The 27,107-nt window shown below is 40.0% G+C and overlaps 1 protein-coding gene across 9 annotated transcripts in view; it reads left to right on the top strand.

The window, feature by feature from the left end:
- LARP4 (La ribonucleoprotein 4) overlaps positions 1 to 27,107 on the top strand; it is a 104,334-nt gene that overhangs the window by 56,849 nt on the left and 20,378 nt on the right. For all 9 annotated transcript variants that reach the window (XM_027768167.1, XM_006168167.3, XM_006168171.3 and 6 more), the window contains 2 exons: positions 17,940 to 18,152; positions 19,150 to 19,253. In XM_027768167.1, coding sequence (XP_027623968.1) covers positions 17,940 to 18,152; positions 19,150 to 19,253 — 317 coding nt within the window. The remainder of the gene's footprint in view (positions 1 to 17,939; positions 18,153 to 19,149; positions 19,254 to 27,107) is intronic.

Below are 27,107 nucleotides of genomic sequence, written 5' to 3'. Positions count from 1 at the left end.
CTGAACTCAGTTTTTATTCTTCTTTAAAATTCTTCATCTTGGGGCTGGCAAGTGGCATGGTGGTTAAGGTGGTAGACTCCCACATGGCCAACTAGTTCAAGTCCCAGACCTGGCAGCTTGCTTTCTCACTTTTCCTTTCTCTCTATGTCTCTCTCTGTTCAAGCTAAAAATAATAGTAATAGTAAATAAAGTAAAATCTTTAAAAAAATTCTTCACATTAGAAGTTTGTCTGATAGAATATTTTTAATAGTTACGTAGAGATTTTTTAAATAATTATTTTTTTTAACTTTATTCATTCATTTATGTATTTATTTTAATTTGACCAGAGAGGGACAGAATGAGAGCGAGAGAGAGAGAGAGAGAAAGTGAGAAAGTAAGCCACTGGGACTAGCACTTGAAGCACGCTCGGCTCCAGCCCCTGCCAGCTCCTATAAGTGATTTTTTTTTTAAGATTTTTTAAACATTTTTATTTGTTGTTGTTATTTTTTCATTTGAGGAGAGAATGGGGGAGAAAGAGAAAGTGAGAGAGCAAGCCACCAGATTCGAGACTCAAACTATGGTTGGCCATGTGGGAGTCCAGCACTTTTACTACCATGCCCCCTGCTGGCCCCAAGATTTTATTTTTTTAAGCTTGAAATCTTTTTTTTTTACTTTATGTATTTATTTATTTTAATTTAACCAGAGAGAAACAGAGAGAGAGAGAGAAAGAGAGAGAGAGAGAGAGCGAGCGCAAGCAAGCCTCCAGGTCTGGGACTCGAACTGTGATTGGCCATGTGGGAGTTCAGCCCCCTTAACCACCACGCCACCTGCCGGCCCCAGTATGTAGTGGTATTTTGAGTCTTGTTTCTTCTGCATCTTGCGTTACTGAACTTTGTCTGCAATAATCCGTAGTAACTTATTCCGTAAATGTGAACTGTAGCTAAGAAGGTTCTAAATTTCTGCTTTTTCATTCTCTTAATTGCCTGCACAATGGACTTAACCTTCAGAACTTTTTGTTTAGTTTAGACACTTTTGCTAATGCCAAACTCTCTGATAGAATAAAGATAACTTGAATGAAATGTTTTGAAAACTAATGAGGTTTCTTTCTGCTTTGTTAACAGGCATTTAAATACATAAGAGAAGAAGTTAAAACATTTCAGGGCAAGCCAATAATGGCAAGAAACATTTGTAAATAGAGGACAGTATGAACTGAGAAAGTTTTCCATTGTTTGAGAATTTAAGAAACACAGAAAAAGACTATTTTTAAAATCCATATTGATTTTATTGAAATTTCTGGCTTATATTCTGTTTTACTTCAGAGAATTAGTTGAGAGGGCAATTAAATTATTTTTTTAAAAAATAATTATTTTAACTTTTTTATTTATTATTATTATTTTCCAGTTTTATCAGAGAGAGACAGAGACAGAAAGTGAGAAAGGAAGCCACCAGGTCAGGGACTCAAAACTGCAGTTGGCATGTGGGATTCAGCACCTTTAACTACCACACCACCTGCTGGTGGGTAAAGGTCCTGAATTAAAGGTGCTGAATTAAATGCTTTTAATAAGGCATTTATTTCTCACAACATAACTTAAAACAGCATGAAGCTTTAGTTACATACTGATTTATAACATGTAGCTCTTGATCTCAACTGAGTGGTAGGAATAATTTAATAGCAGAGATGAAAAACATTCTGAGTACTGTGAACTTCATCTCAGTTAGCTCACTATGTTGATATACAGCCATATGGGTTCATAGGAATTGTGTTGCTGACACTTAGTTCACTATATTTCAATGTCAGATACGTTCTCAAGTCCTGTTGGCATTCATTATGCCATTGTTTAGACGCGAACAATTACAGTAGGCTTGTAGTGCTACGTCTTTGGACTTCTCTACACTTAACAGTCTATTCTCCCCATTGCCACCAAAACTGCCATTCAAAAGCATAATTTTAAATGTGCTTATTTTGACATGATTCTTATTCCCTGTGTGATATAATCACTCTTACCATTATTTGTAAATGTAATACATTATTCTTATAGGCCTCCACCTTTCTCTCTCTCTCCACCTCTTACAGTGCATTAGTTTGTGTTCTGAGCACTTGGAATATATTAACTCCTTTCATCCTTATGAGAACTTAAATGGGATAAGTTTGTTTTTTCTACTTTTCCAACGAGAAAAGTGAGACTTGAGAATAACTTAGCATTTATCTAGAGGTTATATGTCAGGCACTATTCTAAGAACTTGACATACTTAAATCTCATTGTTGCAAGTGTGATTGATGATACTAGTTTCTATATTACAGATGAGGTTCTTCGCTAGTTGTCATTCTACTGTCTCTGCCTAGAATCTTCTCTAGTATCATTTTTCCCTGTTTTGAGACTATAAAAGATTATTCTCCTATATCTTCTAATAGCTTTGAAGTTTTATATTTCAGGTTTAGGTCTTTGATACATCTGCGTTAATTTCTGCATTGTATAAGAACATAATTCCATTGTTTTCTTTTATATGTTAAGACAGTTGTCTCAATTATTTAGTTTTGTTGTCTTGTCCATAACTTGTATCTAATCCCACATCTGAGATATTTTTCAGATTCTCTGTTGCTTTTATCAGTGTCTGTGACCCCAATCCAATATTACTGTTTTAATTACCATATTTTTATAGTATTTTTATTTCCTTATGAAAGTTCCTTCCTTGTTTATTATTTTAAAGTTTATCTTGTCTATTAGGTCACTACTTTCCCATATGAATTTTAGAATTTCTGGTGTCAACAATTAAACAGAAACCATATTGAAAATAATGAGATTGCATTTAATTTATTGGTTAAATTTGGAATAATTGGCATTTTAAATTTATACTATTCATTATTGTGGTAACTTCTAAACATTTTATTATTTTATTTATTTATTTATTTACACATGCATTTACCAGAGAGAGGCAGACAGAGAGACAGAGAGGTAGAAGGAAAGTGAGAGAATAAGCCACCACCTGGTTTGGGACTGGACATGGGGGAGTCCAGTGCATTAATCACCACGACACCTGCCAGCCCCTCATATTGTGGTAACTTTATGTAATATGTAAAACAACATTAATTCAAGTCCGCTTTATATTATAATTGCTTCCCGCAAGGAATGTTTGTTGATTTCCGCCCCCCTTCCTTCTTGCTGTCATGACAGGGTTTTTTTTTGAGGGGGGGGGTGTTATGGTCTGTAGCATCCTTGCCTGAACTATTATAATTTATTGTATCTAATGGTTTGTTGGGCCTTTGGATTGTTAGCCTGAGAGATATCATCTGCAAACCTTCACTATTTTGCTCATTCTTTATAATTGTCATTTTTTATTGCTTTTGCTTGAATCTCAGGTATGATAGTAAATAGCCTTTCAATAAGAGTATTCTCCCCTTTTATTTTGCCATTTTAGTTTTTCTTTATGATATTTTGATTGGCCAACACATAGCAGTATTCTTGCCAGCAAGTTCATATTAACTTTATACCATTCATTAAAACCATGTCGCTGAACTCCCATGTAGTCGACTCAGTTCGAGTCCTAGACCCACTGGCTTAAACTCATGCCTGGCGCATGTGCGTGTGTGCCCAAGATCCCGAGAGGAGAATGGAGGAGAAGGGATTGCAGTGTGGCCACCCCCACCCCCGGGGGGGGTGATTTCTTGCTTTCTGTCTATCCGTCTGTCTCTGTCTCTCTGGCGAGTACACTCGCCCTATAGCAAAAAACTCGCCAATAAATAAACCAAATGACTTAACATCTGGGAGTAGAGGAACCAGGAATTTTATAATCCATCTCTGAAGAACTGCCAACCAAGGTTCAAGTCCCAGACCTGGTGGCTTGCTTTCTCATTCTCTCTCTCTTCACTCTGTCCCTCTCTGGTCAAATTTAAATAAATAAACAAATAAATAAAGTTAAATTAAAAAAATCCATCCGTGAAACTGTTACCATATGATCTTGGATCTTCAGCATGTTAAGCTACCTCTAAGGCTCTGCTGTACTTTCTTGTTGTGTACATGTTTTTTATTGCCAGAGTTCTAGGTTTCAGGTAATGATATCTAAGGACAAATATATTTAGAGGATAAAAATTGTCTACCTGCTTCTTCATTTGTTAATGATTTCATTAATAGGAAGTTCTTTGTACATAGGGCATAAGCATGCGGAAAAGAAAAAGAGAAAGAAAACCACCCAGTGGGGCTTGGTTTTGCAATTCTTTTTCCTCGAGTTCTCTACCCCAGCAGGATCCTGGGCACATACACATGTACATAACTAGTGTGTTTTTCAAACCACTGTGGCCAGGACTCACATCCTGGTTGGTGATATGAGCGATGGCTTCCTCTGCAGAGGACCTAACTTACATTCCAGGACTGGTCCTATTAGCATTTCTGACAATGCTTATTAGTGATGAATTCTCTTTTTTTTATTATTCATTTATTTTAATTTGACCAGAGAGGGACAGAGTGAGAGAGAAGGAAAGTGAGAAAGCAAGCTGCCATGGCTGGGACTCTTAACCACAATCAGCCATGTGAGAGACCTGCACCCTTAACTACCATGCTACCTACTGGCCCCTCTTTTTTCTTATTTAACAATGTCTAGTATTTCACATTCATTTCTTATTTATGATAAAGCATGAGTCTGCATGTGTTTCTATATGTGAAAGCAAGCAGCGAGGGCATCTTCCACAGGGTTTTCCCTCTAGTTCTGCAGTCTGGCACACTGTTGACTGTCAGGCTGATACTACACTCTTATGCTTTTTTTTTTTTTGGAGATAGAGGTTTTTGCTATAGGGCATGTGTGCTTGCCAGAGGTACAGAGATAGAGATACAGAAAGGGAGCAGTCACTCCACCCCCCACCCAGGGAAATGAGTGTGCATACCTATCTGGAGTGAGTTTTTAAGTCGCCGAGTGTGTGTCTCCAGTCAACTACATGGGAGTGCAAGGACATAATATGCTATCTGCTGGTCTCTCTCCTTTCTTTAGTTTTGTTGTTGTTGTTGTTTTGCTATAGGGCATTTGAGCTTACTGATGTGGAATTGGGAGGGGGAAGGAAGAAGAAAGAGAAAAAGTGAAAAATCACTCATCTCCCATTCTCCTCTCAAGATTTGGTGCATGCACCTATATGTGCCAGGTGTAGTTTCAAGCTGCTGACCAGAATTGATCAGTGTGGTTGGCAGTGTGGACTCCATCTGCCTTAACCTCCACCCCACCTGCTAACCCATCACACTCATTTTCTACCCCCCTCCCATTTATTGCCCCTTTATTTTTTAATTGCCACAGAGAGTGTGCTCAAGACAGAAAGAGGGATTGGGAGAGAGCACCCCCTGGTGGGGCATGGTCATGCCACAGTCTCTTCTTCATTTCTCTGTCCTTTCCAAATTTGGGCACTCTTGCACACACATGCATCCAGGTAGTAGCTTTTTAAGCCACCAAGGCTCAGATTCAAACCACAGTTTGCCATGTGCTGTCCAGCTTGCTATAACCACCAGGATGTCAAGCTAGCTGCCCACAGCCATTTTTGATGGATATTTTTAGTGGATGCGCAATGCTGTATTGAAAATTAATAATGTTTCCCCGACCTTTAAGGATGTCATTGTAGACTCTATTGCTTCTGGTGAGAAGTTCACCATCATTCATTCACATTACTCATCTTTCTATAAAGTGTTCTTTTTCTTTGCCTGGTATTAAGATCTTGGTTTTTTTCTTTGATTTTTGGTAAGTTATCTTTGTATGGTTTAATTTATCTTGCTAAGAGCATGTCAAAGTTCTTGGGTTTGTAGTTGGGTATTTTCCACCAAGTTTGGGTAGTTTTCTACACTTTCAAATTTAAAGATTTTCAAATTTTTTTTTTCTATCCCATTTTCTCCCTTGTTTTATTTTGAACTCTAGTTTCACATGTGTTGGACTGCATGATGTCACTGAAATTCTGTTCATTTTTCTTTAATCTATTTTTCTTTGTTCTCTAGATTGGATAATTTCTATGGACTTGGATTCATCCTCAAGTTGACTTACCTTTTCTTTTGCTGTCTCCCACTCTCCTGATAGTACTGTTCAGTGATTTTGTTATTTCAGATGCTGTGTTCTAGAATTTCCCTTTTTAATAATATTTTTTCTCTGCGAAGATTTACCCTTATTAAGAATATAATTTCCTTGTTATCTATGAACATATTTATTTATAATAGCTGTATTAAAATCTTTGTTTGTTTTTTGCAATGTTTGGGTCATCGTGGAGTCTTTTTTTCTGTTGACTGCTATTTTCTTGATTAATGGGCTACATTTAAAATATTGCCACTGGGCTGTCTCCTTGGTATAGCAGTAATGCACTACTCAAGTGAAGCTGGATCCCATGTGGGGCTTATCGTTCGAATCCTCAGCCTGAAATAAATTGGGCATGCACAAGACTGTCCAGCAGGTTGGAAGGATGGAGGAAGGAGAATATGGCATGACCACGCCCTGTAAAGAGTGTCTCTCTCTCTCTCTCTCTCTCTCGCTCTCATATTCTCATCTGTACATACACTACATCATGAATAAAGGAAAAATTTTTTTTAAAGAATTATTTATTTTATTTATTCATTCACTTTATTTTTTAATTTGACCAGAAAGACACAGAGAGAGAGAGAGAAAGTGAGAAAGCAAGCCACCAGGTTTGAGGCTCGAACTGTGGTCGACCATGTGGGAGTCCAGCACCCTTATCCACCATGCCACCTGCCGGCCCCCAAGGAAAAATATATTAAAGAGAAAATAATGTCAAGTTGGGCCCATAACCTAACGGTTAAGGGGAGCCAGACCCTGCATCCAAATATACTTTGAATCCCTGCCCTGGTGACTTGGAAAACATACCGGTCATGTGGGCATGTGTGGACGTGGGCCTAAAATCACAGTAGAATTGAGAAATGGAGGAGAAGGGATTGGAGTGTGACAGCATGAGAGGGAAGAATTCTTTCTCTTACTCTCTCTGGTGAATGCTTGTGCCCTCTAGCAATTAAAAAAAAAAAAAACTCAGACCAGCAGGTGGCATGGTGTTTACAATGGCTCAATCCCACATGGCCCACTTTGTGGTTTAAGTCTTGGAGCCAGCAGCTGGAGAAACATGCCAAGTATACATGCTATATGTGCCCAAAATCCCAAAAGGAGAACGGAGGAGAAGGGATTGGAGCACGACCGTCTTCCACTGGGGCAAGCTCTCATTCCCTTTTTCTTCCCTCTTTGTTTTTTTCCAAGTGAGTGCAAATGCCCTATAATAAAACTAATTAATTTTTTAAAATCCTTTATTTTTTTGTTTGCTATAGGGTACATGTGATTACCCATAGAAAGAAGGTGAGAATGTACCCCTGCGGGGGGGTAGAGCATGCCACAATCCCTTCTCCATTCTGCTTTTTTCTCTATTTACCTGTTGGGATTTGTGGCATGTGCACATGTCCCTGGTGTTTTTCAAGTCATTGGTTCTGGAACTCAAACTGCACAGTTGACCATGTGGGATCCAGCCACCTTAACCACCATACCACTGGCTAGCCCAGTCATTATTTTTTGGGTCAAGGTAAAGTCAATTTTTAAAAATATGGCCATAATTGATTTCTTATTGTTTGGTTATCATTTTGGAAGAAAGGTGGTTCCTGACCTGTAAGGATCATAAAACATATTTTTGCTATAGGGCATGTGCATTCACCAGAGAGACAGAAGCAGAGAGAGATAAAGTGAGTAATCATTTCCCAGGGGGGATGGCCACACCGCAATCTCTTCTCCAGTCTCCTCTCAGTATTTTGGGCACACATGTACACATACCTGGTGTGAATTTAAAGCCACCAGATCTGGGGCTTGAACCTCTGCTGGCAACACGGTAGTTGAACATGTTAACAATTATGCTACTTGCTGGCCCCTGAAACATTGTTTTCTTTAATTATTAGAGTAGTAATTTTATGCTTTCATGTGCATTATTTTACTTCATATTCCCAAGAACTTAGTGCTTTTGATTCTTACTGTAGTGAAAAGGGTCAGCAAACTTTTTTTTTTTTAAGAGAAGTTTTTGATATAGGGCTTGTGCACTCACCAGAGAGACAGAAAATGAGAAATCATTCGTTGTGGGGGTGGCCACACTGCATTCTCTTCTCCATTCTCTGGATTCTCGACACACAATCACAAGTGCCTGGAATAAGGTTTAACCCACCAGGTCTGGTACTCAGTGTCGACCATGTGGGGAGTCCAGTGATGTAACCATTATGCCATCTGCTGATCCCAAACCTTTTCTTTAAAGAGTCAGATAGTGACTATAACAGGTTATAGGGCAAAAGCAGCAATAGGTTCTACATAAACAAATGTTCTAATTTACAAATTTACTTAGTGTTAGAGAATTCTTTTTAACTTAACACAGGAATTTCAGATATTTAAAAATAGAGAAACAGTCGAATGAGTCCCTGTGTACTGTTACCCAGTTTTTTTCCCCGGGTTTTTTTGTTGTTGGTAAAATAACTATGATATAAAATTTTCTATCTTAACTATTCTTTTTTTTTTTTAGGAATTATTTTATTTAACTTTATTTATTTTATTTTATTTTAATTTGACCAGAGAGGGAAGGAGGGAAGAAGGCGGGGGCAGGGGGGCGGGAGGGGGAGAGAGAGAGTGCAAGCGCGCGCCCAGATCCTCAAACCAAGATCAGCCATGTGGGAGTTCAGTGCCCTTAACTACAATACCACCTGCTGGCCCCCCTCTTAACAATTCTTAAATGGATAGTTCAGTCGTATTAAATACATGAATAATGTTTAACTATCACTATCATCCGTCTCTAAAACTCTTTGGTTCTAAAACTGAACTTCTGTCTTCCTACCCCAATTCACATTTATTTGTTTAACCCATGAGAGAAAGAGAGTAGCACCACCTTCAATGTCCCCTACACTGCCCTCAGCAGCCCTGGATCATGGGCAAGCACATGCCTAGCATATTTAGCAAGGTCTCAAACTTCAACTAGGAACATCCCCCTTGGGATTGCCACTGCTCTGCTCTTCGCTACCTATCGCCAACTGGGATATAACAGTCAGTAGAACATAGCCAGACTGGTTTCATTCGTATTCTCATCTTTACTCCCACTTATTTTGAGACAAATTTTAACTTTAGGGGCCAGCAGATAACTTGATAATGTGCTGGATTCCCACATGGCAGACTGCTGTTTGAATCCCAGACCTGGTGCCTTGCTTTCTCTCTGTCAGTCTCTGGTGAGCACACATGCCCTGTAGCAAAAAAAAAAAAAAAAGGAATAATAATAATAAATACTTTAAAAACAGAAATTTTAACTTCAGTTTCATCCATAAATGTTTAATTAGCTCTGAAAGGTAGGGATTCTTTTTAAAAACATAATCACAGTATCATCACACTTGAAAAACAGTTTTTTAAACATCATTGTATACCCACTTACTGTTTATATTTTCTTTATTCCTCCTTTTTTCTGCTTTAAGAATCATATTTTTTCCTCTACCTTTGAAAATATTTGTAAGCATATTGATAAAATGACTGTTATTTGTCTTGTAAGTTTCTCATTATATACCTTTTGCTAGTTTCCTTTTTTTTTTTAATTGCCCTGACCTTTTTTTCCTTTAATTTGCTATTGGACATGTGGGCAAGCTGAGGGGGAGAGGGAGAGAGACAGTGAGGAACCACCCTCTGGGGCATGTCTAGCCTCAGTCCCTTCCCATTCAAGATTTTAGGCATGCACACGCATACATCCAGCATTTTTTCTAGCCACCAGGTCTGGGACTTGAACCATGTAGTTGTCTGTGTCGGATTGAGTCACTTTAACCTCTGTGTCACCTGCTGGTCTGCTAGCTGTATTCTTGAGTGTAGTTTATTGTGGTCTTCCATTTGCTGAATTTTATGTTGTTGGATAGCTAAATCTAGCAGCTTGACTAGATTTGAGTTTGATTTTTTTTTTTTTTTTTAATGGCAACCAGTGAAGGGGGGAACAAGCTAGCTGGTACTAATGTATTGAGTAGATCTTTTAATTCACTTCAGATTGCAAAATGGTACTGTTTTGTGGTATTTTTTTCCATTTTATTACTTGAAGTACTTCTACAAGGAAATGATCGCCCTTTTCTTCATTACCATGAGGTATAGTTCATACATGAAATGCACGATAAGTTATTGGTTCTAGGTTTTAGTACTAGCTTGTTTTTTTTAAATGATTTTTGAAGAATTATTTCATTTTTAAGTATTATTTAAGTTCATTTCTTTATTTTAATTTGACCAGAGAGGGAAATTTGTAAGAGAATGAAAGAGGAAAAGAGAAAACAAGTGCTGGGTCTGGGACTCGAACCGTAATTGGCCATGTGGGAGTCTAGTGCCCTTAACCACCATGCCATCAGCTGGCCTCAATTTCAGTACTAGTTTTTAAAACTAGTGTGTTAATTCTTAGCACCTTCCGAAAATGACTATAAACTGGTTTTTGGTTTTAAATATTTAAATATATTTAGTATATTATTGTCAATGTTGATTTTGGTCTTTTTGATTGACTCATAAGTCCTTTTGTCATACTCCTTATAATCTTCAATAGCTTTTTGCTATGTAGTACAAGTTGTTTCAGGCTCTTGTTCATTTCATGTCAAAGGCCTGGTTCTCGAGATTTCCTTTATGGGAAGGTGATTTTTTTTTTTTTTAAGAATTAAAAAAAATTATGTACATTTATTTGTTTGTTTAATTTGACTAGAGAAGGACAGAATGACAGAGAGAGAGAGAGAGAGAAAGTGAGAAAGCAAGCTGCCAGGTCCGGGACTCAAACTGCAGTTGGCCATGTGGGAGTCCAGCATCCTTAACTACCACACTACCTGCCATCCCCAGGAACGTGATTTTTTTTTTTTTTTTTGAGAGGTTTTTGCTATAGGGCACGTGTGCTCGCCAGACAGACAGAGAGAGACAGAGAGACAGAAAGTGAGAAGTCACCCCCCAAGGGGGTGGCCACGCCGCAATCCCTTCTCCTCCATTCTCCTCTCGGGATCTTGGGCACACATGCACACGTGCCCGGTGTGAGTTTTAAGCCACCGGGTCCGGGACTCCAACCCGCGGTTGACTACGTGGGAGTCCAGTGACATAGCCATTACGCCAACTGCTGGTCCCAGGAACATGATATTTTAAGTCCACTGTTTAAGCAGAGAGTGTTATGGCTACTGATTTTGTCATTGGACAGAGCTTAAGAAATAGGTGTTTGTTCATTTATTTGTTTAAAGGTTTTTGCCGTAGGGCATGTGCATGCCCCAGAGGGGACAGTGAGAGAAAAATGAAAAATTACTTCTGGGGCTGTGGGGGGAAGGCCATACCCCATCCCTTTCTCTGTTCTTCTGGGATTTTTTTTTTTTTAAAGGTTTTTTGCTATAGGGTGCGTGCACTCGCCAGACAGACAGAGACAGAGAGACAAAGTGAGAAATCATCCCCCAGGGGGGGATGGCTATGCCGCAATCCCTTCTCCCTCCATTCTCCTCTCGGAATCATGGGCATGCATGCATGCACACACGCCCGGTGTGTATTTAAGCCATCGGATCTGGGACTCGAACTGAGGTTGACCGCATAGGGAGTCCAGTGACAAAGCCATTACACTAACTGCTGGTCTCCTCCTTCTGGGATTTTGTGCACGCACACACACACATGCCCAAAGCGATTTTCTTTTCTTTTGTTTTTGCTTCGATTTTAAATAATTATTTATTTATTTAATTCCATTTCTTATTATTGTTATTTTTTTCTATATATATTTGACCAGAGAGAGAAAGGGAAATCAAGAAAACAAGCTGCTAGACCCGGGACTTGAACTGCAGTCAGCTGTGTCAGAATGCAGCACCTTTAACTACCATACCACCTGCCAGCCCCTCCCAAGGTGACAAGCCTCCAGGTCTGGCACTTGATTCATGGTTGGCCATATGGCATTCCAGCACCTTAACCACTGTGTCATCTTTTAGTCCCTGTGTGTTTGTTTATTTAGTTTTATTTATTTATTTATTTATAATTGTTATTTAATTTCAACAGAGAGAGACAGGGACAGGGGGAGTGAGAAAGCAAGCCACCAGATCCGGGACCCAAACACCAGTCAGCCATGTGCAAGTCCAGTGCCTTAACCACCACACCGTCTGCCAGCATCCCCTAGAGTGTGTGTATTTTAAGGCAAAATACATCATGAATTTGTACTATTGGTTGCACTTTAAATTCAGACTATTCGTTTTATATATTTATTTTAATATGATCAGTTATTTAATTAGGTTCTTGGAAGAAATTTAGAATACCAATCTGTGAGGGTAAACCTCATTTGTAAGGGCAAACATGGATCACAGGTAGCCCTGGAGCTGAGGAACAGCTTTGATTTTTTTTTGGTAAAACATTTTTAGCCCACAGCTTTCTGGTCAGCCTTGCACTGCTCTGTAATAATGTATTTCTCCTTTTGTGTCAAAGATCTCACTTTCCTGGTGTCTGGGCTCCTGCAGCTTCTTTTTCTTGATGTAAAACATCAGTGAGATGTTTTGGGATTTTTACTTTGCTAATATCAATTTTCGTGGAGGTGGTGATGACAAATTTCTGGTGTGTTCTATGCAGTGATACTCAATTGAGAACTAGAGGTCTAGTTGTAAGTCTTAAACCACTGCTCAGCGGCTTGAAGAAAATCACACTCTTGCCTCTTGTGGTTTCCAGTGAGAATGATCTTACCCAGGAGTGATGCTAGCTCATAGCTTTTCACATGCTGACTGAAGGATTTTTTGCCATGGCTCAACAGCTTTCAAGGTGCATCTTCATTCCAGGCATTTTGTGAAGTTTAATCACCTGGATACCACCATTCTTGTCCCCACCAACTGGATTTGTGACAGTGGCTAGAATTTTCTTCTTTTTCTTTTCAATCCTGGATTAGGTGGCCAAGTATTTCTTCTTCTACATGGCCTTCCTGGAATACATGGCAGACCAGGAATATCGGCCAATGCCCGGACTAGGACCGGGTTTCAGCTGCAATGGGGCTTCCTTTTCTTGGACTATTTTTAGCCTTGTAGTCACCTTTCTTTTCTCTTTTCTTTTTTCTTTTTTTTTTTTTTTTTTTGGGGGGGGGGTTTTTGATAGGGGGGGATGGAAGAGAGAGACAGAAAGCGAGAAATCACCCCCCAGGGGCATGGCCACGCCACAATCCCGTCTCCTCTATTCTCCTCTTGGGATCTTGGGCACACACGCACACGCGCCCGGCGTGATTTTAAGCCACTGGGTCTGGGACTCAAACCATGGTTGACTACATGGGAGTCCAGCGACATAGCCATTACACTAACTGCTGATCCCTGGGATCACCTCTTTTAACCTTGTCACTAGCATCAGCTTTCTTGGATTCAGGTTTTTTCTCAGTATCTTGCTTCGTAGCTTTTTTACCTGCCATCTTGTATAGTGGCAAAGAGTGATTTTTATTTCTTAAGTCTCACATCAGTGTCTCATTTTTCCTCATGAAAATCTTGGGTCTCAGAGACATTAGTATAATTACTGATTTGCTTGGAGACGGCAGGTGGCATGGTGGTTGAGGTAACCGGATGGCTGACCACTGTTCAAGTCCAGGACTCGGCTGCTTGCTTTCTCTCTCTCTCTCTGGTCAACTTCAAAAAAATAAAATAAAAATAATGACAATGAATAAGATTACTGATTTATTTTATCTCATAATTACACACAAAAATATTGGCACAACACTACTAATGGCACTGTAGTTTTGAAAGCAATTCATTTGTGTGTGTGTGTGTGCACGTGCATGCATGTGCATGCATGCCTTACTTTTTGTCTTCTGGTTTATAGCTAAGGAACATATATAACAGTTGAGATTTAGGGCCAGGAGGTGGTGTAGTGATTAAAGCACTGGGATCCCACATGAGTGTGGTTAGAGTCCCAGACCTGGTGGCTTAATACCCTCCCACGCTGGGCAGGTTTTACATGCGTACCCATAATCCTGAGAGGAGAATGGAGGAGAAGGCATAGCAGTGTGGCCATTCCTATTGGGGGGTGATTTCTCGCTGCTTCTCTCTGTCTCACCAGCAAATGCACATGCCCCATAGCAAAAATCTCTTATTTAAAAAAAAAGTTTGATCTCCTTATGAATCAGAGTCACTCTGCTGTTATTTACTGAATCCTTGTTTGGGTTACTTTGTTTTACCTTTAACAATTTGATTTTTTGTTAAATGTATTTTAAATCTGTGCCTGGTTTAAAAGCAAGATAGTTAAAACTCAGTACATTACATAATTATACATTTATATGTGTATATGAAAGGCTGTCATCATATTCCCATCTTACTTAGATAAATAATAGCTTACTAGTCATACTTTTTTTTTCTGCTTTGCCATGCCTGTTTTTATGTTTTCTTTTGTTTTCCTTCGTTTTTTCTTTTCTTTTTTCTTCTTTTTGAGAGGTTTTTGCTCCAGGGTGCGTATACTCTCCAGAAAGACAGAGACAGAAAGTGAGAAATCACCGCTTAGGGGGGATGGCCACACCACAATCCCTTTTCCTCCTCTCTCCTCGTGATCTTGGGCATGCACGTACACGTACATGGCATGAGTTTAAGCCACTGGGTCCAGGACTCAAACTGCAATTGACCACATGGATGGGAGTCCAGTGACATAGCCATTACGCCAACTGCTGGCCCCTGTGTTGCTTTATTTTTTAACAACACTATTCTGGAAATCACTTCTTAATAGTATTTATAGCAGTTCCTCCATTCTTTTTTTTAGGGGGGAGAAATTTTTGCTATAGGGTGCATGCGCTCACCAGAAAGACAGAGGCAGAGAGACAGAAAGTGAGAAATCCCTCCCACAGGAGGGATGGCCACACCGTAGTCCCTTCTCCTCTCAGGATCTTGGGCACGCACACACACGCATCCGGCATAAGTTTAAGCCACTGGGTCTGGGACTTGAACCATGGTCGACTAAATGGGAGTCCAGCGGCATAGCCATTACGCCAACTGCTGGTCCCCCTCCATTCTTTTTAGATCCACAAGATAGTCAATTGTGTGGGTGTAGCATTCTGTATTTAATCATAGATGAACTATTAGGTTGTATCCTCTGGGTATGGTTGTTGTAAGGGAGGGTCTTTTTTTTTTTTTTTTTTTTTTGAGAGGTTTTTTTGCTATACGGCACGTGTGCTCACCAGACAGACAGAGAGAGACATAGAGACAGAAAGCAAGAAATCACCCCCCGGAGGGGATGGTCATGCCGCAATCCATTCTCCTCTGGGATCTTGGGCATGAACGCACACGCGCAAGGCTTGAGTTTTAAGCCACTGGGTCTGGGACGCAAACCACGGTCGACTACGTGGGAGTCCAGAGACATAGCCATTATGCTAACTGCTGGTTAAGGGAGGGTCTTTTTTTTTTTTTTTTTTTTTGAGAGGTTTTTGCTATAGGGCGCGTGCGCTCGCCAGACAGACAGAGAGAGACAGAGAGATAGAAAGCAGGAAATCACCCCCCAGGGGGGATGGCCACGCCGCAATCCCCTCTCCTCCATTCTCCTCTCAGGATCTTGGGCACGCACGCACATGCGCCCGGCGTGAGTTTAAGCCACCAGGTCCGGGACTCGAACCGCGGTTGACTACGTGGGAGTCCAGCGACATAGCCATTACGCTAACTGCTGGTCCCAAGGGAGGGTCTTTTAAACTTAGATATTTCAGACTTTTTTTTCCCCACCTAGAGGTTTTTACTATAGGGTGCGTGCACTTGCCAGAAAGACAGAGAGAGACAGAAAGTGAGAAATCTCCTCCCAGGGGGAAAGGCCACACCACATTCCCTTCTCCTCCATTCTCCTCTCAGGATCGTGGGCAGACTTACATATGCACCAGATGTGAATTTAAACCTCTAGATCTGGGACTCAATCCAGAGTCAACTACATGGGAATCCAGTGACATAGCCATTACACTAACTGCTGGTCCCCATTTCAGACGTACTGAAAAAGAACAGTTTTTTCCTTAGCAGTTTTAGTGTAAATGATACATTATTATTAAAACTTGTTACCATGGTGTGCTTTAGATCTCTAGAGTTATTAATTTGTTTTAACTAAATTTTTTTTCATTTGATATAGGTTGTTTGTACTTACAGTGAGGAGGCAGAGAAAGGGAGAAATTACCCTCTTGGGATATGGCCATGCTGCACTCCCTTCTCCATTTTCCCCTGTGGATTTGGGGCACAAATGCCTTGCGTGTTTTCTGGCCTTGGAGTCTGAGACTCAAACTACGCAGTTGGCCACATGAGATCCAGCTGCCTTAACTACTGTGCCACCAACTGTGCCCTAAACTTAGTACATTTTATTTTTATTTATTTAATTTTATTTGTTATTATTTTATAATTTGATGAGAGAAAAAAATAAGCCGCCAGGCTCAGGACTTAAAACTGTGGTCTACTCTGGGAGTCCAGTGCTTTAACCACCATGCCACCTGCCAGCCCCAAAACTTAGTACCTTTTGACCTATATCTTTTTATTCCCTCTCAGTCCCCTGTGCTCAGCCTCTGGCAACCACCATCATCCTCTGTTACAGGAAGTTCAACTTTAAAAACCATTTTTTGGGACCAGCAGTTAGCGTAATGGCTATGTTGCTAGAATCCCATGTAGTCGACCGCAGTTCGCGTCCCGAACCCGGTGACTTAAAACTCACGCTGGGCGCATGTGCGTGTGTGCCCAAGATCCCAAGGGGAGAATGGATGAGAACAGATTGTGGTGTGGCCATGCCCCTGGGAGATGATTTCTCGCTTTCTGTCTCTCTTTCTGTCTCTGTCTGGCGAGCGCACGCTCCCTATAGCAAAAACCTCTCAAAAAAAAAAAAATTTTTTTATCATCATCATTATTGCTGTTATTTTTAAATTTGCTATAGGGTACATTTGCTCACCAGAAGAGGGGGGGCAGTGAACAAAGCAAGCTCTGCAGTCTGAGAATCACCCTGTAGTCTGACATGTGAGAATCCAGCATCCCAACCATCATGCCACTCACTGGCCTGGATATTTAACTTTATTAAGAATTCTACATAGGGACCAGCAGATGGCGTAATAGTTATGTTGCTGGACTCCATTGTAGTCGACCGCGGTTATAGTCCCAGACCCAGCGGTTTAAAACTCATGTTGTGCACGTATGAGTGCATGCCCAAAACCTTGAGAAGAGAATGGAGGAGAAGGGATTATGGTGTGTCCATTCCTCCTAGGGGGGCGTGTGATTTCTAACTTTCTGTCTCTGGAGCTAGTGCATGCACCCTATAGCAAAAATCTCTCTTAAAAAAAAAAAAAAGTTGTACAAAAGACTTATATCTTCATCCATACATGAAAACCATATAGTTCTGATTTATTTCTCTCAGCTCAATATCCTCCAGGTTCATCTGTGTTTTCACAAATGCTAGACACTCTATCTTTATGAAGGTTGACTAATATTATGGGGGTGTGTGTGTGTTTATGTTTATCACCACATTTTATTTTTCCATTCAACTATTAATGGGTACTTAGGTTAATTCCTTATCTTGGCAGTTGTGAATAATGTTTAATGGACTCCCAAGTACACATACCTCTTTGGCATACTGATTTCATTTTCCTTGATTATATACCTAGTAGTAGATCCAGATTGCTGGGTCACGTGGTAGTTGAAGTTCTTAATTTTTGAGGTATCTCTTATCTGTTTTCCATAATGGCTATATTCATTTCTTTTCCTACCAGAAATATGGAAGGATTCCCTTTTCTCTGCTTTCTAAATCATTTTTCTATAGTATTTTTGTGCCATTTTTGTGTATACTTTTGCAGTTTATAAGTTAGGTAATATTAGCACTATGTCTGTGATGTGTTGTCATTTTACTGGTTTAAATTTTATGTTCTTTCTTATTAACTGAAACTACCATTTTCTTTCTTTTGCTCTACTGCTTGTACAATAGGCAGAAATAATGCAGCCATGTAGAATATGTTAACATTTTTGTGAAAATATGATTAGTCCTTTGTTACTATAACATGTTCCTTTTACTTCTAGGCAAGGATAAAAGCCATCAATACCTTTTTTGCTAAGAATGGTTATCGATTAATGGATTCTAGTATGTACAGTCAGCCCATTCAAACTCAAGCACAGTATGCCTCGCCAGTCTTTATGCAGCCTGTATATAATCCTCACCAACAGTACTCAGTCTATAGTATTGTGCCTCAGTCTTGGTCTCCAAATCCTGCACCTTACTTTGAAACACCACTGGTAAGTGAGACCCTTATCCAATAATAAAATGTAAAATAGTATAGTTATTTATTTTTATATTGTTATACAAAGGGTATACTCACCAGAGAGCTAGAGGAAATAAGAAGTCACCCCTCAAGGGGGATGGTCATGATGCTATCCCTTCCATCCATTCTCTTGGAATTTTGGGTACTCACACATAAATGTCTCAAGTGATTTTTAAGCTGCCGGATCAGGGACATAAACTATTCAGTTGGCCATGTAAGATTCAGCTACCTTAAATTCTATACCACTTGCTGGCCCACAATGATACAATTTTAAGTTTAAGCTGAAATTAGAAGTCAGCTGAAATAGGAGTTCGTTTTTGTGTGCATGTGGTCATATTGTTTACTTTCTATCTTTTACAAGGTGGTATGGATTTTTTTTTCTCTATACCTGATATAAGACTAATAATGCTTGAGCTGTTGGTTCCTATAGTTTTATTCTATAAAATTTCCTGAGTGCATTGAAAGAAGAGATTGACTATTATTATTTTTAGAGACTTTTGCTATACAGCACATGTGTTCACCAGAGAGACAGAGAGACTGAAAGTGAGAAATCACCCCACAGAGGGGATGGCTACAATGCAATCCTATCAGAATTTTGGGTGTGCATGCACTTGCATCCACCATAAGTTTCAAGGTGCCAGGTCTGGGACTTGAACTATGGCCGGCCATGTGGGAGTCCAACATTTTAACTACTATGACACCTGCTGGCCCCAAGATTGGATCATTTTAATTCCCTTTCACTGTTGTGAGATTTTGTCAGAAAGGAATGTTCTTCATTAAGTAATGAAGTTTTCATAAAGCCAAGTGTACTGGAAGTGAATACTGCAGAAGTGAGTAAGTAAAATATTTTCAGTTGTTTTTGACTTGTAAAGGAAATTCATCCCAGACTAGCCCATTAAGGTTATTTGTGATTTTTATACCAGATTTTGCCTTTAACATTAATATTGTTTAAAATTCAAATTTTTTTCTAGGCTCCCTTTCCCAATGGTAGTTTTATGAATGGCTTTAATTCACCAGGATCTTATAAAACAAATGCTGCTGCTATGAGTATGAGTCGACCATTCCAAAAAAATCGGTAAGATAAATATCATAGCTGTAATTTATTTTTTAAATTCCCAGTAGTTCTTAAAGAGTTACTGCAGTGCTTTTCTTTTTTTGACAAAATATACTATCACTTTAATTTACAGTTCACAAATACACTTTGACCTTAAGGTTGATAATGGATTCAAGAGGACTTTTTTTTTTTTTTTAAGGAATTATTTATTGAGGGACCGCAGATGGCATGGTAATTGAGGTGTTGTAATTCCCACATGACCGACCATGGTTTGAGTCCCAGACCTGGCAGGTTGCTTTCTCATTCTCTCTCTTTCTGTCTTTCTCTGGCAAAACTCATGTGGAAAAACATATATACTAATAAATAATTCTTTTTTTTTTTTTGGAGAGATTTTCGCTATAGGGCGTGTGCGCTCGCCAGGCATTCAGAGAGAGACAGAGACAGAAAGTGAGAAATCACCCCCCAGGGATATGGGCATGCACGCACACGCGCCTGGCGTGAGTTTAAGCCACCGGGTCCAGGACTCGAACCACGGTCAACTACGTGGGTGTCCAGCGACAGCCATTATGTTAACTGCTGGTCCCCAGATTGCTTTTTGAATAAAGATAATATAGAAAATAATTAGAATAGCAATCTCTGACATAAAATCCATTGTCTAAATTCCAGTCATTGTGTAAAATGGGTAATATTTTCGAAAATAGAGTTCTCTGTTAACACAAATATTGTTAGATAATTTGGGAATAAATGTAGGGATGCGTGTTATTAAGGATTTTTTGAGCTGTTGAGCCCAGTTATAGTGGCACAGGTGGTCATGCTCTGTTGCACAATGTTGCAGCCATATGGGAAACTCCAAGGTGAGACCTGGACATACTCACTGTGCCCATGGTAGTGCCCTCGTGATTCTTGCTGACTGGAAGGCTGGGAACGAATCATGTTATTAAGAGAAAATGTTGAAAGTACCTCTTCTTTTTCTTTTCTCCTTCCTCATTTGAAATAAAGTAAAATTAAAAAAAAAATGGAAATTGACTTTTGAAATGATCTGCATGAGTTTAAATTTACAAGAGACAACAGCTACCATTTATTGAGCATTTAATATCTCAAAATCAGTCCTAAGGGTGATACACCATTTATTGAGCATTTAATATCTCAAAATCATTCTTAAGAGTGATACATTTTTTTTAAGGTAATTTTTATGACTCTGTTAAATAAATGCAGTTGTTTTGTCTGTTTTATAGGTTAAAAAAAAACACTGGGACATGTTCAAGCAAACATGCGTAGTAAACAAGAGAACCAAGATTTGAACTTGACTAGTTTGATTCCAGACTAGTTAAGTTTTGTGCTTAAAACATGTTTGAAGTAAATTACGAATCTTGGGAATGATTTGTTGTAGAAGACTGATAGGTCTCAAGCACTTTTTTTTTTTTTGCTATAGAGTGAGTGTACTTGAGAGAGAGACAAAAAAATGAGAAATCATCCCCCTAGACAGGATGGCCATGCCACAATCCCTTCGCCATTTTCCTCTTGGAAGTTTGGGCGCTCAAACACCCATGTCCAGCATGAGTTTTAAGTTGCCAGGTCCAGCATTCAAACTGCAGTCAACTATGTTAATGTCTACAATGTAACCATTATGCCATCTGCTGGTCCCTCTCTTGCCAGATCTGATTCCTCTAGTTTCTTTTTTTTTTTTTTTTTAAGAATTATTTTATTCAACTTTATTTTAATTTGACCACAGAGGGACAGAATGAGAGAGCAAGAGAGGGAAAGTGAGAAAGCAAGCCACCAAGTCCGAGACTTGAACCGTGGTTGACCTTGTGGGAGTCCAACACCCTTAACCACCGTGCCACTGCCGGCCCCATGATTCCTCTGATTTCTTTTTATGTTTTTTCTTTTAGCAAGGAGACCACATGGCATATGTTTTTCCAAAATTGCTTCTAAGAACTTAGTTCTTTCTCAAAAGGTTTTCATGAAACATGTTTCATTGGAAGAGGAGTCTCACAATATAAAATAATATATTTTTTGGTAAAGTCTGGAAGAATTTATTGTGTACATCCCTTTAAAAGTGACAACTTTTAGACTCCCTTTGACTGACAACAGTTGATTTAAAACATTTGAAGAGCATTAAGAGTTAGAAAAATTTAACCATATAACAAGATTTTTATTCAACTTTAAAATTAGTTTTATTTATATTGTAAGGATGATGATGCTTTATAAACAAAAAATTATTTGTAAGGTTTTTTTTCTCTTTTTGTTTTGAGCCAGCCTTGCTAGAGGGTACATGCACTCACCAGGGTGAGAGAGCGGTGGAGAAGCAGAAAACACCCTTTTTGGGGTATGGTCATACAACAATCTTTTTTCTTCCATTTCTGCATCTTGGTGGGATTTTAGGCCCATATACACAAACAGATGGCATTTTTTCAAGTCATTTGTGCTGGGATATTTGTTTGTTTGTTTCTTTTCCTGGGGCTGGGATTTTAACTATGGTTGGTCATGTGGGATCTGACTCCCTTAACCGCTATGCAGTGGGCCAACCCAACAAAAGATTATTTGTGCTTTTTTGGTGGTGGTCTTTTGTTGCTGTGGGGGGGTCCCCCCCCCCCCCGGTTAAGAACACATTTTATGTAAAGTCTTCATTATAATATATACTCTGTATATTTTTTCAACAGAGACTTTTATTATTTTTTTCTGTTAAAACGTTTCTTCCATTTGCACTTCACACCCAGCCTCTACCATAAATTTTCTGCCATCTGTTTTCTTTCCTTACAGTCTTTGGCATCTACATTTATCCTCCTTACTTTCCTATATCACATCTCTCAAATTCTGACCTAAAGTGTAATTGTTTGGTACAAGTTTGATGTAGCGCTTCTTTTCTTTCTTTTCATTTTTAATAGACCATAGATTTGTTTATTTTTAACACCCATCATGCCATGAATTCATAGGGAAATAGGTTCCAGAAGCTCAGGCTCCTTTCCATTGGTTCTCACAATATGTGCTTCTCTGGGTGGAGCAGGCTGGTGCTTCAGTTGAACTCAGGTACCTTTCTCTTTGGCTTCCTTCTTTTTCTGATTATTTTCTTAAACACATTTTAGGAAACTATCTCTGCTCTTAAAATGCTTAATCTGCTCAATATGCACATTAATTATCTTGACAAGAATCTTGCCCTTAACATGCTTGTTTATAACAGTGCCAACAGCATGCTGGGTAAGATCGCAGACTCTTCCAGTTCTGCCATAGTAACATTGTGGGGTATTCCTTTTTGAACAGTACCCATTCCCTTGATGTGTACAATATCACTTTTCTTGTACATTCCCGTGAATGTTGCCAAAGGAACTGCTCCATGTTTTCTAAAAGGGTTGGAGAACATCTATCAGGTGCCTCTCCACTTTCCTTTTGTGTACATCATTTTGTTTAATTACTGGAAGCTGGCGGTTCTGACCAAAAGGCATGTGCATTTCTTTCTAAGGCTGGCTTATTTCACCCAGCGTTAAGTCTATTCATCTGCTTTCTTTCTTTCTTTCTTTTTTTTTTAAGAGAGATTTTTGCTCTATGACCCTTGTACTCTCCCGGAGACAGGGAGACAGAAAGCAAGAAATAACCCCCGGTGGGGAAGAGTGACAGCACTGCAGTCCCTTCTCCATTCTCCTCTCGGGATCTTGGGTACGCATACACATGCGCCTTGTTGTGAGTTTTAAGTCGTTAGATCTGGGATTCAGACTGCAGTTGACTACATGGGATTCCAGCGACATAACCATTATGCCATCTGCTGGTCCCTATTCATTTACTTTGAATCAGACATTAGGATCTCAGTGTTTCTTCTTTTGGGGGGAGGGGTGTCCTATAGCGCACATGCGCTAGCCAGCAAGACAGAGACACAAAGAACTCACCCCCCAGGGGGATGGCCATGCCATAATCTCTTCTCTTCCATTCTCTCTGGATCTTGGGCATGCATGCTCCCGGCGTGAGTTTAAGCCATCGCATCCAGGACTCGAACTGTGGTCGACTACATGTGAGTCCAGTGATGTAGCCATTACGCCATCTGCTGGTCCTGAGGATCTCAGTGTTTCTGATCACGAAGGTGGTTTTCCCAGGGTGAGGCTCACCCATTGCACTGCAGGTGTGCTGACCTTTTAAGTTTTGACATTGGGGACCAGCAGGTAGCCTCGTGGTTAAAGTGCTGACGGTTTGAGTTGCAGACTTGGCAGCTTACTTTCTCACTTTCCCTTGCTCTCACTCTGTCTCTCTCTGGTGAGTGCTCATGCTCTGTAGCAAATTGGAAAATAATGACAAATAAAATAATTAAATTATTTTAGAAAAAGTTTTGACATTGGGCATGTGTCTTCACCAGAGAGAGCAAGAAGGTAGTTGAAAAATTATCCCCAGGAAAGATGATGATGCCATAGTCCCTCCTTTTCCACTCTCCTTCCATGAGTATATAGAGATGATAATGTTTAAATCTGGAAAGACTTTTGTTTTGATTTTTTTTTTTTTAAGAATTTTTGCTATAGGGTGTGTGCACTCGCTGAAGAGACAGACAGAGAGACAGCAAGAAATCACCCCCTGAGGAGGCTGGCCATGCTGCAGTCCCTTCTTTCTCACTTTCCCTTGCTCTCACTCTGTCTCTCTCTGGTGAGTGCTCATGCTCTGTAGCAAATTGGAAAATAATGACAAATAAAATAATTAAATTATTTTAGAAAAAGTTTTGACATTGGGCATGTGTCTTCACCAGAGAGAGCAAGAAGGTAGTTGAAAAATTATCCCCAGGAAAGATGATGATGCCATAGTCCCTCCTTTTCCACTCTCCTTCCATGAGTATATAGAGATGATAATGTTTAAATCTGGAAAGACTTTTGTTTTGATTTTTTTTTTTTTTTAAGAATTTTTGCTATAGGGTGTGTGCACTCGCTGAAGAGACAGACAGAGAGACAGCAAGAAATCACCCCCTGAGGAGGCTGGCCATGCTGCAGTCCCTTCTCCATTCTTCTCTTGTGATTTTGGGCATGGACACACATGTACCCAGTGTGCGGGGCAGGTCTATGACTTCAACCGTGGTCAGCTACGTGAGAGTCCAGCTACGTCATCGTTACACCATGGGCTGGTCCCTGTTTTGATACAGTTTTAATTCATTCAAAAAAGTGAAGGTTGAAAAAGGAAACCATCTTGCTAGGGTATGTGGCTGGTTGGTATCAGGAGGCCTAAGATTAGAACATCGTCTTCTACTATAAACTGGCAATTTATTATTTTTTTTTTAATAACTATTAAAGAGCCAGTGCCATGGCCATTGCTTATGTGTTGCTCAGAAGTCAGATCCCTCACATGATGATTGATTCAAGTTCCCATATCATTCAGTTGAAACATGCTGGGCAGTGTAGCATCTGATTGCCTGGAGAACTGGAAGAGGATTGTGGCATGACCAGGTCCTATGAAGGGTGCACCTTTCTGTCATCCTAACCCTCTCTTTCATCCGTATACTCAAGCATGCCCATGCACTCTTACCATGAGAAAAGAAAATTGTGGCAGTGAGGCTTAGTGGTTAACAGAGCTAGATCACACGTGGCTGGCTGTGCAGTTCAGATCCCAGCCCTGGCTATTTGAGAAACACATTGTATATGTGTGCATGCTCAAAATCCTGACAAGATGGGGGAAATGAAGGAGAAGGGATTATGGTGTGACCACACCTCATTGAGGTGGGCTTTCTCCTCCTCTGTCTCTTACGAGTGCAGTACCCTTTGCCAAAAGAAAACAAAAACACTCAAAAATATGTTTAAAAAAATTCTATTGGATTGAACTATCAGGTTGCGTTTTGGTTAAGGCTCTGAATTCCCATGTAGCTGACTGGAGTTTGAGTCTAGTATCCGATAGCTTAAAAATCATATGAGGTGTGTGTGTGTGCGTGCACTTCAAATCTCAAGACAATGGGAGAATGGAGAAGGGGTTATGGTGTGGCCCTATCCCCTGTGTGGTAGCTTCTCATTTTCTCTCCCTTGCCCCGCTCCCTCTTCCTGGGGAGTGCACATTCCCTATAAAGAAACTTTTTTTTTTTTTCCCATTAAATGGGCCAGCCAAATGTGTGTGTGTGTGTGTGTGTGTGTGTGTGTGTGTGTGTGTATTCAATACACTTCTTTTATTCTTTACCTGGATATTAGGAAGTATTGGTTTCAAGGCGTCAAGGTTCACACAGGTAGTCTTGGTTATTGCATATCATCTCTTTTGTGAGTACACTTTAGCATGGTCCTTTATGAGATCTGGGATTTAAATAATGTCACAAAGCATTGAGAGGCTCTAGTTATCTGTCACTGATTCAAATATCCCATTAAAATTACAGTATGTTTTCTTTTCATGAAAAAAGGGATAAAAAATTCTAAAATTTATCCAGGAGTGCTAGGCTGACCACAAGAATGTAGAAGAAAACCACAAGCTTTACTCACTTTATTTAGAACACCAAGACACCCCATAAACATAGCTGCCATAGGAACATTCTTTCTTCAGGGGCACCTTATCCGGCAGAACATGGTCAGCACAGTGGCAGGTTTTCCCCCAGATAATATGGTTGTTAAGGTGGCTAGATCCCACATGGCTGACTGCATGGTTTGAGTCTTGGTCCTGGAGGCTAGAAAAACATACTTGCCCGTGAGTGTGCGTGCCCAATATTCAGAGAAAAGTAGAGAAGGAATTGCAGCATGGTCATCTCCCTGAGGTATGCTTTCCACTTTGCATCTCTTTCTATGACAGGTGCACATGCCCGATAGTGAATTAACGTTCCATCAGAAGGCCATGCTAAAGGCCTAGTGATTAAATGAGGAAGATCCTACATGGTGGGAACTATGGACTGGACGGTGGTTTGGATCCCAGCCTCAGTGGCTGGAAAACACACCGGACTCCTGTGTATGCATGTCCCAAATCTCAGCAGGATGGAGAAATGGAGAAGGGATTGCAACATGACCATATCCCATCGTGGGGTATTTTATCCCTCTCCTTTTCTCTGTCCCTCTCTGTGGGAAACAAATGCACAGTCTAGCAATTAAAAAAACTTACTAAAGATCACAGCAAATAAATACATTAAAAATGAAAAAAAAATTTTTTTTGAAAAAAGTTAATAGTAAGAAAGCATGATTTATAAGGGCAGGCAGGTGGTATGGTGTTTAAGGTGTTGGCCAACTTGGCCAACCCCAGTTTAAATCGTGAATCCAGCACCTTGAAAATCATGCCAGGTGCACGTGCAGTCATGCCAGGTGCATATGTGAGCGTGCCCAAATTCCCAAGGGGAGAATGGAGGAGAAGGCTTTGCAGTGTGGCCATCCTTCCCAGGAGGGTGATCTCACTTTCCCTCTCTTTCTCTCCAATGAGTGCTCATACCTTATGGAAGAAACCTTAAAAATAAAAAGGTGTACCTGTGTTTTTGTAAACAAAGGTCCAGTTTAGTATATTTTAATTAAAAACCACTTACAGGGGCCAGCCAGTGATGTGGCAGCTAGATCTGCTGTGGCTGATTGCATGGTTTGAGTCCTGTACCTGGTGACTTGAGAAACATTTTGGGTAGGTGTACTTATGTACCCCATATCCTGAGAGGATACAGGATGAGAAAGAGTTGTGGCGTGACCATCTCCTCCCCTTAGGTACTTTCTCCCTCTCTGTCTCTGGTGAGTGTACATGCCCTCCAGGAAAAAAAGGAACGAAAAGAAAATAATTGCATACAGTTCTTTTCATATATTGACCAATGCTGATTGTTAACTTTTACTTTTAGAAACAGTGCATAAATACCTTATTTATACAGAAATGGAGAGATTAAAAATATTAAACTAAAGAGTTTTTTTGACCAGGGACCAGCAGTTAGTGTAATGGCTGTGTCACATGACTCCCCAGCTGCTCGAGTCCCAGACC

This window comes from Tupaia chinensis, unplaced genomic scaffold (assembly GCF_000334495.1).
Source record: "Tupaia chinensis unplaced genomic scaffold, TupChi_1.0 Scaffold145652_1, whole genome shotgun sequence".
NCBI lineage: Eukaryota > Metazoa > Chordata > Mammalia > Scandentia > Tupaiidae > Tupaia > Tupaia belangeri.
Note: the sequence above shows the minus strand (reverse complement) of the source record. Positions and strands in the feature narration are given on the sequence as shown.